The 14,911-nt window shown below is 36.5% G+C and overlaps 1 protein-coding gene across 22 annotated transcripts in view; it reads left to right on the forward strand.

Annotated features, from left to right (window-relative positions):
* Positions 1–14,911, forward strand: part of PBRM1 (polybromo 1) — a 99,277-nt gene that overhangs the window by 2,720 nt on the left and 81,646 nt on the right. For 5 of the 22 annotated variants that reach the window (XM_036219239.1, XM_036219235.1, XM_036219242.1 and 2 more), the window contains exons 2-5: positions 207–332; positions 1,920–2,072; positions 3,004–3,101; positions 12,948–13,095. In XM_036219239.1, the coding sequence (XP_036075132.1) occupies positions 285–332; positions 1,920–2,072; positions 3,004–3,101; positions 12,948–13,095 (447 nt within the window). In that variant the 5' untranslated portion in view covers positions 207–284. Of the gene's footprint in view, positions 1–206; positions 333–1,919; positions 2,073–3,003; positions 3,114–12,947; positions 13,096–14,911 lie in introns of those variants that run through there. The other 17 variants (XM_036219228.1, XM_036219233.1, XM_036219234.1 and 14 more) reach the window with 7 other exon arrangements.

Here is a 14,911-nt window from a genome sequence, read left to right on the forward strand (position 1 = left end):
GTTTTAAAATGGAAGAAATGTTAGTTTTAATGCCTGAGCCTTTGCTGCAGTTTGTTTCATTGGCACAAGGAAATTGATATGCCTATTTTTCTTGAGTTCTCTTTCTTTAGCAGTTCTTCTGAATGTTTTCTATCTATTCGTGCTCATTTTTACTCCTGACCCTTCTTTTTTATTTCCCTTTTCTCTGTCTTGTTCTTCTCTTTCAGTTTTGAATATATTAACACTGAATCAGCACTTCTAAAGCCCTGCCTTCTCCCACTGGCTTCACTTGGCCTTCAGACATTATGAGGAGACTGGCTTTTCGAGGCGCTGGTTGTGCTCTGGTAAAGCTGGTAAATTACTGATCATCTACACCCTTTCCCTTTTCTGTCCTTCCTTGCCTTTTCCCTTCCATCTTAAATTTTGTTATCCTTTCCATAAAGATTCCCTCTTGTGTCCATCAGATTCACTTGTGTCCTTGTCATAGATTGTTTACAAAGGATGGGTCCTTAATTTCTTCATCTTAATGAATTGAGGCCAGTTCATCAGACTTTTTATAAAACAAAAATCAACAAAACTTAGACTGCCCTTGGCCTAAGCCCTTTGAAGCTTTTCACCAGTTGTAGCCAATTGCAAACTAATACACTGTAACAAACCAAAGCCTAGAGGAAGGAACATCTGTTTTCAGATACCATGTGGACTGTTGAAAGAAGGCAGGAGACTCCTTTTGTGTCTTAGTTGATTGCCAGGATTGTTCTGCTTTGGTTCCCTGGAGATGCCTAGTTTTTCTCTCCATACTATTGGCAACCCATTCTTTCAGCTGCCAGTGTCTTAGTTATCTGAAATTGAATGTTGATGATGATGAAAAATTGAATGTTGATGATGAATGTTGATGATGATCAGTTTTTCTTTTAGCTTTAGAGAAAGACCTTTGAAATCACAACACCTTTGATACACTTGTAAAATTGTATAAGCTTGTAGGACCTGCCAGTATATATCCTTTCCCTCTAGCAATAGCAGATTATTTCTGTGAGTACGTTTCTTGTGTTATAGTCAAATGTATGTATTTGTCAAGTTGTATTAAGATTAGACACTTAGCCTGCCTGCCTGAAACTAATAGCAAATTTTTGTGTTTCTGAAAGGCCAAAGACCTAAAAGCTCACCTCTGTGGTACTTTCCTGGGTCATTAACTGAAACTTAAAGCTATGGTCTCAGGGATAGGGTACCTCGTTTGTTTGGATTGACAAAAGTTTTAAAGCACAGTTTTGTTATTTGGCATAGGTATGGCAAGTTACATTAAGTGTTTTCCAGGGGTATGTCTTGTGGATCTTTAATAAGTGGAGAAAATTTATTTTCAATGCGTTAATTTTAGGGTGCATCTAAAATGCTCGAATGTTCATTGTTCTCTGTTCCCCTGCCTTTTTGCACTGCTCCTTTGCCACAGGCACAGTTCCCTATTCTTTATTATGTCATGGCCTACTTGGAAAATGATCATAATTATAAGGCACACTGGGGAAGACAGATGAGGCTGCTGACTTCAGAGGTGACTGCTTTGGGGCCTCTGTCCCCAAGGTTTCCCTGGCTGTCTTAGAGGATGAGGGATCAATACCTTCAGTACAGTGGTATACCATTACTTGTGGGTTTTCAGACTTCAGAATAATTTGGGGTCCTTGAAGCAGTATATCAAAATTAGTGATATACAAATGAGTACACTTTTGCCAAATTTATTGCATCCAAGCTGAAAATGTAACATTCTGGTTAATGAAGGAACTAAAGCAACAAGGTCCAGGACTTCCATTGAAAAAACTTAGTCAAGCTTCTTTGCAACAGTTAAAATATCCTCCCCTGTGAACCAGAAGCTGGATATCAGGTGGCCAGCTGAGGGCTTGGTGGCAGAGTCTAAATTTAAATGTAAGAACATGGCTAATTATTTCTTATAGAAGAAGTTGGATTCAATGGGTTCCAAAAGAAGAAGAGCTACCTCCCCTTCCAGTAGTGTCAGTGGGGACTTTGACGACGGGCACCATTCCGTGTCCACACCAGGCCCAAGCAGGAAAAGGAGGAGACTTTCCAATCTTCCAACTGTAGATCCTGTGAGTAATTTGGATCACACAGTTTCTTCCTCTTTTCCTATGATACTCTACCCTTCCTTTAATAATAAATGGTTAAGATGCAAGGCCTCCATTTCTTTTTCCTCTTGATTAATATTCTTAACCTTTCTTTTATAAAAAGTTGAGCCATAAATCTTACAGTAATACATCAGTATTATGAAATAAGGAATATCAATATATCACATTATATATTCACTCAAATAACTGTGTCAGGTGGCAAGCACTATTCTGGTGATTGGGCAAGACAAGCCAGTTTTTCACATGGAGCTTAAATTCTAGTGTAGGAGGGGAAGGAGAATGGAAACAGATAAATAAAAAATAATAAAGTATCCTCAGCTAGTGATAAGTACTAAGAAGAAAAGTTTGGGTGATTTGGTCTGTTTTGGCACAGACCTTCAAGAAAGATTTCTCTATGTTGAGAAGGCACCAACCCTGCAGAGTGCTGGGGAAGAATGTTCCAGGCAGAGGGGCTGGGTTAGGAATGGGTTTTTTGTGTTGTGATTACAGAAAGATGGTCAAGAGGTAGGAGACTGGCAAAGTGCCCAGCCAGGGTATGCAGTTACCCTACATACTCCATGGGCAACGTAAGGAGTTTAGATTTTATTTTCTGAGTAGTGAGAAGCCCCTCTATTGGATGATTTTAAACAAGAGACTGATATGAATTAATTTAGTATAAAAGAAAAAAAATCAGTAGCATAAATCTGATGAAAGATACCAAAATATTTATCAGTTAAATTATTTTAAATACAGATACTGTCAGCATATTTTAGGCTTGGGTTCCTAATGGCTATTTAGGGATTTGCCCTTTATCTACTTGCCTTTTATGTGTGTGTTTTTATTAAAGATAATCTATATGCCCACACTGGCTTTCTGTTCACTTATCTGGTGATTTTTCTGTTGTTTCTATGTGTAGATTGCTGTGTGCCATGAACTCTACAACACCATCCGAGACTATAAGGATGAACAGGGCAGGCTCCTCTGTGAGCTCTTCATTAGGGCACCGAAGCGAAGGTGAGTTGGAAGGTGAGTGGGAGGAATTCGGTTTTGCATCCACACTTAAAGTGTTTAGTAATTGAGTATTCTTTTGAAATGAATAACTTAAATGATAACTGGGTTGGATTTTTTTTTTTAAGTTGTCAAGATCGTAGTGAAGCATATTTAAAAATTTTTAATTATAAAAAAAATACACAACGTAAAATTTATAATCTTAACTATTTTAAGTGTATAGTTCAATAAGTATTAAGTACTTTCAAATTATTGTACAGCAGATTTCTAAAACTTTTTTGTATTCCAAAATTGAAACGCTATACCCATTAAATAACTCCGCATTTCCCCCTTTCCTTCATCCCCTGGCAACCACCATTGCACTTTCTGTTCTATGAATATGACTACTTTGCATTTATTATAAGTAAAGTCATACAGTATTTGTCTTTTGTGCCTGGCTTATTTCATGTAGCACAATGTCCTCAAGATTCATACATGTTGTAGCATGTGACTGGATTTTCTTTTTAAGGCTGAATAATATTCCATTGTATTAATATACATTTTGTTTATGCATTTGTCTCTTGATAAACACTTGAATTACTTTTACCTCGTGGCTATCGTGAATAATGCTGCAGTGGACATGGGGTGCCAATACTTCTTTGAGATGCTGTTTTTAGTTCTTTTAGCTATACTGTATACCCAGACTTGGGATTTCTGGATCTGTATTAATTATGGTTTTAATATTTTGAGGAATCGCCATACTGTTTTCTATAATTTTCACACCGTTTACATTCCCGCCAATAGTGTACGAGGGTTCCAGTTTCTCCACATCTTTGCCACACTTGCAGTTTTGTAGTAAGTTTTGAAATCAAAAAGCGTGAGTCCTCTGTGATGATTGGTTTATGAATCAGCTTTGGCAGTCCACCAACTTTGTTCTTTTTTGTCAGATAGTTTTGGCTATTTGGGGCTCTTTGAAATTACATATGAATTTCAGGATGGATTTTTCTCTTTCTGCCAAAATACTGTTGGTATTTGATAGGATTGGGTTTTTTTTCTTTCCTTTTTGTAATTTTTTTTTTCTATTATAGTTGGCATATAATACTATATTAGTTTCAGGTGTACGACATAGTGATTAGACATCTGTGTAACTTACAAAGTGATCACCACAATAAATCTTGTTTATTTTGGTCTTTAAGTTCCATATATACATGCAATCATATGGCATTTCTCTTCCGCTATCTGACTTGCTCCATTTGACACCTACCCTCTATGTCCATTATGAAATATCTTTTTCCATTCCCCTTTTAGCCTCTGTGTGTCTTTTAATATGAAGTCTCTTATTGGCAGCATATGTAAGGGTCTCGTTTTCTCATACATCCAGCCACCCTGTCTTTTGATTGGAGCATTTAATTCTTTTTCATTTTTAATACTCATCAATAGATATGTAGTTATTGCCATTCTTTATTTAGACTTTTGATACATATTTTTTCCTTCTTAAAGAAGTCCTTCTAATATTTTCTGTAATACTGGCTTGGTGGTGATGAACTCCTTTAGCTTTTTCTTTCCTGGGAAGCTCTTTATTTGTCCTTCGATTCTAAATGATAGCTTTGCTGGGTAAAGTAATCTTGGTTGTAGGTCCTGGGTTTTCAACACTTTAAATATTTTGTGCCAAGCCCTTCTGGCCTGTAACGTTTCTGTCGAGAAATTGGCTGACAGTTTTATGGGCATGCCCTTGTATGTAACTAACTGCTTTTCTCTTGCTGCTTTGAATTCAACCTTTAGCATTTTAATTATGATGGGTCTGGGTTCATCTTGTTTGGGACTGTGAACTTCTTGGGGTTGTATCCTTTTTTTCTTTTTACCAAGTTAGGGAAGGGTTCCATCATTATTTTTTCAAAAAGGTTTGCAATTCCTTGCTTGCTCTCTTCTTGTAATCCTATGATGTGAATGTTGTTATGCTTGATGCTGTCCCAGAGGCTTCTTAAATTGTCTTCATTTTTCTGCATTCTTTTTTCTTGTCGATATTTTGTTTGGGGTGTCCTCTGCTACCCCATCCTCTGTGTTGCCGATTCGATCCTCCATTTTACACACTCTGTTGATTCTCTCTAAAGTGCTCTTTTTCTCCGATATTGTATTCTTCATTTCTGACTGGCTCCCTATTATGTTTTCCTCTCTATTTGTTTTTTATCTCTTTGTTAAAGTTCTCACTGAGTTCATTTATTCTTCTTCTAAGTTTCTTAAGTATCCTTATAACCAGTGTTTTGAACTCTGCATCTGGTATATTGCTTGTCTCCAATTTGATGAATTCTTTTTCTTTGTTCTGTTCTTTCATGTAGAACATGCTTCTTTGTTTCCCCATTTTGATTGTCTCCCTGTATCTGTCTCCTGGTCTTAGTAGAGTGACTTTATGTAGTAGGTGTGCTGTGGGGCCCCTTGGGAGAGGTCTAGCTGCAGGCCAAATTCAGCTGCAGCCTGTGCACCTCTGGAGCCACCAAGCATTCCACATATGGCTACCATCCGTGCTGGGCTTATAGGGGCCTCAAGGGGCCAAGACAGAAACCGAGACTGGCTGCTACTGGTACGGAGCTTGGGGCTGCTCAGCAAGAGGTATAGGGCATGCCGAGGCCAGATGTTGCTTTTTCAGGTTTTGTGAGCCTTTGAGAGATTTTGTGAAAGTTTGCAAGCAGGAGCCAAGACAGCCTGTTTGTATGGAATAAATCTCTGGAAGCAGCTTGAGTGGGTCACAAGTTGGGAGAGTTGAAGTCTCAGGGAATCCCCTGAATGTAGTGACCTGTGTTATCTAGGTCGATGGTGTCTGCATCTGCAGGCTGAAAGGAGGGAGGGCTCAACAAAAGAACAATGGCTTATGGCTCCACCTCTGGGTGCAAGCTGACACCCCTCCAGCCCTTGTGCTGAAGCCCAACAGCTCAGTGCTTCCCCATATATCCCAGGTGTTCCTTGAGCAGCTGCCCCAGCGCTGGAGCTCAGAGCGAGTGAGTCCGTCAGCGAGTAAGGCCGGGAATGGGCCCTTTAAAGAGGAAGGTCTCTGCTTCTCACAGCCCTCCATCTCACTCAGCCACAACCTCAGGTGGGGAAGGTGGCGCTCCGTCTAGGATACCCCTCCCGATTCTTGATCGGCACATGTGGTTGTGGGACTAGGCCGTTTTGTATCTTCGCCCCTCCTGTTGTTTTGAAGTGATCTGTTATTTGAGGTGACCTAGTTGTGGGGCTTCTGTTCAGCCAGACTTCTGGAAACTCTGCATACTGGTTGCTCTGTAGTTTTGTTGTAATTTTGGTGTGGTCGCGAGAGGAGGTATGCACTGCCTCTATCTTTTATGCCATCATCGAGAGGAAGTATGCACTGCCTCTATCTTTTATGCCATCTCGAATCTGCTTCTGATAGGGATTGTGTTGAACCTGTCTGTTGCTTTGGGTAGTATTGGTGTCTTTAACAATGTTTAATTTTCCAGTCAGTGAGCATGAGATCTTTCCATTTATTGATGTCTTCTTTAATTTCTTACAGAGATTTGTAGTTTTAAGTGTATAACTCACCTAATTGGTCAGGTTTATTCCTATGTATTTTATTCGTTTTTATGTTATTGTTAATGAAATTATTTTCTTAATTTTCTTTTTGGATTATTCTTTTTTAGTGTATAGAAATGCAGCTAATTTTTGCATATGGTGATTTTATATCCTGCAACTTTGCTGAATTCGCTTATTAGTTCAAATGGGTTTTTTTGTTTGTTTTAGGGAATCTTTAGAGTTTTCTGCATATAAGATCATATCATCTGTGAACAAAGATAATTTTAGTTCTTCTTTCCAATTTGGATACCTTTTATTTCTTTTCGTTGTCTAATCGTTCTGACTAATATTTCCAATACTATGTTGAAAACAAGTAGTGAGAGCAAAACATCCTTGTCCTATTCCTAATCTTAGAGGAAAAGCTTTCAGTCTTTTCACCAATTTGATTATGATATTAGCAGTGGGCTCTTCATATAAGGCCTTTATGATATTGAGTTCATTTCTATTTTTTCCTAATTTGTTGAGTTTTTATTATGAAAGGGTATTAAATTTTGTCAAGTGTTTTTTCTCCGTCATTGAGATCATCATGTGCATTAAGTCAATATAATACATTACTTTTATCGGTTTCATAGATTGAACTATCCTTGAATTTAGGAATAAATCCCATTTGGTATGGTGTATTATCATTTTAATATGCTGCTGAATTCATTTTGCCAGTATGTTGTTGAGGGTTTTGCATCAGTGTTCATATGGGATATTGGTTTACAGTTTTTTTGTAGTGTCTTTGCCTGGCTTTGGTATCAGGGCACTATTGGCCTGATAGAATAAGTGAGTTTTCCCTCCTGCAATGTTTTGGAAAAGTTTGAAAAGGATTAGTTTTATTTCTTTAAACATTTGGTGGAATTTACCAGCAAAGCCATTATATTCAGGGCTTTTCTTTGATAGGAGACTTGATTACTAATTCAATCTCCATACTACTTATGGGTCTATTTAGGTTTTCTGTTTCTTCATAATCTGTCTTGGTAGGTTGTATATTCTAGGAATTTATCCATTTCCTCTAGGTTATCCAATTTATTGTCATACTATTTTTCATAGTATTATAATCTTTTTTATTTCTGTAGCATCAGTTGTAATGTTCTCTCATTTCTGATTTTATCTCTTTTTTTCTTAATATAGCTAAGGGTTTATCAATTTTGTAGCTTTTTCCAAAAAAACAGCTCTTAGCTTTGCTGATTTTCTTTTTCCTATTTGTATTCTTCACATCATTTATTTCTGCTTTATATTTTATTTCCTTTTGCTAGCTTTGGATTTGGTTTATTGTTCTTTCTCTAGTTCTGTGAAAGTAAAGCATGTTTGAAAAAATTATTTAACAGCCTTTAAGATAGCATTGAACATGTAGCTATCATAGTTAAAGGGGTTAATTTTTCAAAATATGCACGACAATTATTTTCACCTTTTCTTTCTCTTTCACCTTACTTTTGGACTTGACCTCTGTGGTCCAGTGAAACAAAAAAAAAATTGCTGGTTCCAATATGCACATTGCAAACACCTCCCTGTAGAGGCTGTGTTCCCCCCTGATTAGAGTTTTCTTCTTCTCTTGCTGTCAAAATAACATCACTCTTCCATTCAGACTCTGGCAGTTGAGGTTAATTTGTTTGGAAAGTATACATACACGTTATAGACAGTTTAATGGCCCCCAGATATGTCCATGTTCTAATTCCTAGAACCTATGAATATGTTAGATTACATGGCAAAGAGTAATTAAGTTTGTCGATCAATTTACTTTGAGTTGGAGAGATAATTCTGGGTTATCCAGGTAGGCCCAATGTAAGTACAGGGTCCTTAAACAGGGAAAAGGGAAGCAGAGGAGTAAAGAGTTAGAGATTTGAAGATGCTATACTCTTGGCTTTGAAGATGAAGAAGGGACTACAAGCCAAGAAATGCAGGTAGCCTCTAGAAGGCAAGGAAATGGATTCTTTTGTAGACCCTCTAGAAGAAATGCCAACACCTTGCTTTTTTAGCCCAGTGAGACCAATTTTGGACTTCTGTAAGATAATAAATTTGTGGTGCTTTAAGCCATTAAGTTTATGGCAATTGTTTACAGCAGGTGTAGGAAACTAATACAATAAGTTAATTTAAGATTTAAACCCATTCGTGATTGTCGATGCTACAGTGAGTAGCCAACAAGCTGCAGGTTTAGCTGAAGGTAGACTTCTCACCTCAAAGAGCAAGCAACAAAGGATGCAATGTCACCATTCTCAATTAAGAGAAAGAGTCCTGCAACTTAGTCATAGCCAAAAAAAAGAAGGGCTCTTTTTCATATGAGTAATCATCTCTAGATTTCAGTTGGCTTATTATTAACAGTCTTTTAAAAGTTGTCATTTAATTAGCATGTGCTATTAAAAGCCTGTATTTATTGCTTACCATATGCTAGACACATTGCCAAGCACTTTCCAGACCTTAACTTTTTTAAACTTGTATTATCACAGTTTATAGATGAGAACTTTCAGAACTAACTAAAAGATAACCAAAATTCGTACCCAAGTCTTTCCAATTCTAAAGCTTATGCTCTTAACCAGTACGTTGTATAGGGAGGAACATCATACTAGAATACACAAACCCCTCATAGAAAAGGACTGCCCCTCTGCTGCCTGCTTTCTACCAGCAGGCTAGTGTCGAGGGGCAGAGGATATGGGCCCTGGATATTGGAGCACTCTCTTCCAACCTCCGTAATGGTGATGCCTTATCAGCACTGCTACCTTCCCCTTGTGCTGTGCCAGGAGGGTATCTCTTCCTCTCAGTGGAATGCATATATTTTCTCAAGAGTTTATGGGAAGTAGCTCAGAGATACATAGTTGTGAATCTCTTGAGACTTTGTTTCCATTAGTACATTAGGCTACTTGTACTAAGACATCCAAATTAATGGCTGAAATAAGAAAAATTGCTCTCTTTCATGTAAGAATCTTGTTTTGTATAGTCCTCAGAACCCAGGTATTGTGTCTCTATTCTGCTATCCTTGGGCTATCACTTTTGTCCGCATGATCTGAGATGGCTTACTACCACAACTACCTTCCAGCCTGTAGGAAAAAGACATGTGAAGGATGTGTCCTGGACATTGCACACTTCAGCTCTTGCATTGACCAGAACTTGCTTGTAGGGAGGCTGGAGAATACGATCTTTCGTACCTATGCAGCAGCTTAGAATGCTGTCAGCTTGGGAAGAGGGGAAATGGGTTTAGGGATAGCCACAGGCTCTGCACATATCAGGCCTGGTGTTTCTCATTGTTCTTGGTTAAGTTTTAGCTATGCTTTGGCTATTATGCAGCCATATCTTGGCAGAGTACCCTCATCTATTGTTCAGAGAGAAAAGCTGTTATGAAAGAACATGTATTATACAGTCCTATTTGTGTTTACATGTGTATAAAGTCTGGAAGAATACCACCAGAGCTTTTAACTCTGGGTAAATAAGAACAATTTTTGCTTTTTTATGCTTTTCTTTAAATGGGAAAAATTAGTAGAGCTATTTCATTTTGAAAGTCGAAGGATCCTTTTTCTGACCATATTATGTAGAGTGGAATGTTGGGTCCTGATCTTCCTTTACTCTCTGTGGTAATTCTGAAGATGTTTGTGAGGAGCCTTCTAGCAGAGCTACCAAGAGGTTGTGTCCTTTCTAGGTACAGTAATTTGCTCCTTATCCATGGAAGATACATTCTAAGACCGCTGGTGGATACCTGAAATCACAAAGAGTACCGAATCCTATATATACAGTATATTTTTTCCTATACATGCATACCTTTGTCCTTAATAAACTTCTTCAACTCTGCTGGAAATATGGCAGCAGATACATCAATGGATGCAGCCTCTCCAGTCCAAACCTCTTCCTAAATCTTGGTAATGAACCCTTACTTGCAGTTAATGGCTTGATATCGCTTATTTCAGAGGATCCCTTGTTAGTCTTCGAAAAAGCTCAATGCTTTCTGGTGCAACACGTTGCCATCATTGGAACATGTTTTCTGTTCATGTCTTTTACCCACAAATTTAATGCCTTTTCCATCTTAACTAAGCACTTAACCATGTACTGTAGCTGTAACTTTTGTAGTTCGAAGTGTGATAGGAAAGCTGGGACTAATTTTTTTCCTTCACAGTTTCACAGAGAGAAGATTCATTCTACTATATATCTTAGCATCTTCAGCATACAACGTTTTTTCTTTATTAAGTTAAGAGCTTTAATTTTTTTTGCTTAAACGAATCACTTTACAGCTCTTTGGCATGTCCAAACTGCCAGCATCACTACTCTGACACTTTGGGGCCATTATTAAGTAAAATAAAGGTTACTTGAACACAAGGACTATGATACTGCAAAAATCTAATAACTGTGTTGCTACTGAATGACTAGCAGACAGGTAGTGGATACAGTATGGATATGCTGTACAAGCAGATGATTCAGGTCCTGGCGAAAACAGCAGGATGACATGAATAGCATGCAATTTGAAACTTATAAATTATTTCTGAATTTTCCGTTTAATTTGTCAGACCGTGGTTTACCATGGGTAACTGAAACCACAGAAAGCAAAACTGCAGACAAAGAGAGACTACTATACATGTCCTCCTTGAGTTCTCAGTTGTTTGCAGATAATCCTCCATGCCTCAGAGGCTGCTAATGTCCAGCCTTAGCAGGGAGCAGTGGGCTATATCGCCCATCAGGCCCAGATGGAGAGAGCCACCTTGGATATCAAGTTAACAGAGCCTTAATGCTCACTCCCTCGGCACCACTGATATATTGATCTTAGGCTTTGGATGATCCTTTATTATTTACTCACTGAAACTGTTATGTAATTAACATTTTCTCTGGATAGCAGGTTGAGTACCCCTTTAGTTCCCCTCATACTTAATTTTATAGTTCATTCAAATTGTAAGTAGTCAATAAGAGTTTTAAAAAACTCAATTCTTCCTTTTCCTTCGGTGGAAGTGAGCACCGTGGTCTTGGTTTTTAAATATCATATACTATTAAAAAGAACCAGAGTTCTTTGGGGGAAATGGATGGTTTCAAGGGCAAGGAAAGTAAAAATGAGCTTGTAGCATCTTATGGTGCCAGAAAATAAGCAAGTGCTCAGCACGTGATAGGAACATGTCAAAGGACATAGAAATAGAAGCCATCTTGAAAGGACTCCTGTTGGCCAAACCTGGGCACTTAGAGCATCAAAATAATTATAATGTTTTTAACTCACTGAGTAAAATAGGGATCCGGGAACCCATATCGATATAAATAAATGAATAAATTTATAAATTATGGGCTTTTACATAGTCTGAAGGTATCTCTCTGTAAAATACAGGTAGAAAACAGTAACTTGGTCAGTCAGAAAATTTGACAGGCGCCACGATAATCAGGTGATCAAAAATCAACCTCATCTACATGATGAGACGATTAAAATTAAGTGCCACTTAATAGACAGACAAATGCAACATCATTTCTGTCATAATCCTGCCAAAGCATAACCTTAACTTACCAGGAAAACAGACAAACCCAAATTGAGGGACACCACAAAAAACTGAACTGTAATCTTCAAAATTATCGAGATGATGATAGTCAAGGAAAGACCGAGGAACTGTTTCAGAATGAAAGAAACTAAAGAAATACAACTAAATGCATCATGTGATACTAGACTTGATCCTTTTGTTATAAAGGACGATTTTGGAACAATTGGCAAAATATGAGTGAAGTCTTAGGGTTAGATATTGATACTATATCAAAGTTAATTTCCTGATATTAACTGTTGAACTGTGGTCCTTATTTGTAGGAAAATACACATTATACTATTCAGAGGTGATAGGACATCATTTCATCGGCTTACTCACAAAATGGTCAGATAAAAGGCATTCTTTGTACTATTTTTGCAACTTTTATGTCAGAATAAAAAGTTTTAAAAATTAAATATACATATATGGCTGTAACATGTTAATCAGGGTCCTAAGAGATATTAAAGCTTTAATGACCATGAGATTATTTATAAGTAGTAATCTCTTACATGTCTAGAATGGACTTAACTACCTACCCTTGAGGGAGAATTGAGAAAAATAATTACTGGTGCCCTAAATCATAAATATTTAGCATATAAAGGACCATTTCAGATGTTAATTTAGGTTTTTATATCATTATTATATATTTTGAACAGGGCATGCATTTGTATCTTGATTTCGTTATTCCCTTTTAGTTCTAGTAATGGTAGTATATTCTATCGCTTAGAATATTGGACATTCTGCAGATATTTTGAAATGTAACTTTATATTTGAAATATAACTTTTTATAGTCTTTGGATTAATATATTTTTAAAAAAATATTAAATTATAACAGAAATCAACCAGACTATTATGAAGTGGTTTCTCAGCCCATTGACTTGATGAAAATCCAACAGAAACTAAAAATGGAGGAATATGATGATGTGAATCTGCTGACTGCTGACTTCCAGTTGCTTTTTAACAATGCAAAAGCCTATTATAAGGTAAGAAAGCATCAAATTTGGAAGGTATCCAATTTGATAATTGTCTAGATTTTTAATATTTATCAATCTGGTAGGGGAATAGTGGTTTCTCAGTTGGTTCGAGTTTGTATTTCTTTTCTTAGTAAAGAGACTGAACATTCATGTCATTATGAAACATTCTTTCTTCTATCTCTGCTCAAATCTTTTGCCCAGGTGTTTCTTGGATTTGTTATTTTTATATTTCTAGAAATTTTTATATGTTCTGAATACTAATTTTTTTTTGGTTATATGTGTCGCAAGTACCCTCTTCCAATGTGTGTCTGTTTTTTCATTCTTTTTATGGGTCTTTTGATGAACTGGAGTTTTTTATTTTAATATATTCAAATTTATCTGTCTTTTCCTTTGTGGTTTATCCTTTGTGTCTTGTTCCACTTGCCCAAAGATTATAAAGATATTCTTCTCATATTTTCTTCTAAAGGTTTAATAGTTTTATCATTTACATCTAAGCCTTTAGTGCAGTTGAGATTGATTTTTGTGAGGTAGAGGTTTTTTTCTCCCCACAGGTATAAGCAGCATCTTGAAATGGCTACTTTCTCCACATTTGTCTGCTTTGTCAGTACTATCATTGTTTCCATGTTCTTATAGGTCTCTTTCTAGCCTTGTAATCTGTTCCTTTTGTTCTGCCAGTTTTATCTTTTTCCCGAGCTATTCTATTTCTGCCTTAATTTCTTTGGCTTTATAATTCTTTATCTGTTAAAGAAAGCATGCCAACTATTGTTGGCCCTTTCCTTATGTATTCTTGGCTTTTCCTTCTACATTTTAATATTTGTGGGTTAAGCACAAAAAATTTTTTTGTAATTTGTTTTGGAAATTCATTGACCCTGTAGATCATATTTTGGAGCATTGACATGATAATATTGAGTATTCTAATCTTTGAATTTGGTGTCTCTTTAAATCTTTTAATGTATTTAGCAACGCTTTAAATGTTCATAAAGATACTGCAAAAATGTTTTTAGATTTTTAAGACTATGTATTTTATTATTGAGATATAATTCACATTTTTAAGGTATAGTTGGTATTTTTACTCACAAACATACTACTTTCTTTATTCTTCATTCTTTTATTGCTATTGAGAATTCATGCCAGGATAATTGTAATTCCTTTAAAGGTTATCTGTTTTTTCATTCTAGTTACTTAGTATCTTTTTGTCTTGTATTCTGCAGTTTCACTTTGATATGTCTAGATATGAATATCTATAATTTGGGAGTTTTAGGGCTTCCTAAATCTTTCGATTGGTGCTTTTTATCACCTCTGGAAAGTTTTCAAGCCACTGTGTCTTTGTATATTGCCTTTGCCCCATTCTCTCTCTCTCCTTATAGAACTCAGATTAGAAATTATATTAGAACTCTCTTAGGTCTCCATTTCCCTTAACCGTTCATAGTCCCCTTTTTTATGTCTGTGTTGCTTATTAGATCATTTCTTTAGTTTTTCCAGTTTTCTTCGAAATTTGCTCTTAAACCAATATTGCTTTTTTATGTTCTAATATTCTATTTTTTGTACTTTCGATGTAATTTCTTTTTTATGGTTTCCTGCACTTTGTTTATATCTAATCCCATTGTTTTTTTAAACATTTAACATACTTATTTTTCTATGGCAGATAATTCCAGTATCTGAAGTATTTGCATGTCTGATTTTGCTCTCATTTCTGCTGACTTTCTCTTGTGATTCTTTCATTCTTGTGTGTTAATGAATTTTGTCCATGATCTCATATTTTTTGGAACTATCTGTAGAGGTTTTTTGAGGCTTAGATGGAAGTTGGGTTAATCCAAAGAAGATA

This window comes from Rousettus aegyptiacus, unplaced genomic scaffold, assembly GCF_014176215.1.
Source record: "Rousettus aegyptiacus isolate mRouAeg1 unplaced genomic scaffold, mRouAeg1.p scaffold_m13_p_4, whole genome shotgun sequence".
Lineage (NCBI taxonomy): Eukaryota > Metazoa > Chordata > Mammalia > Chiroptera > Pteropodidae > Rousettus > Rousettus aegyptiacus.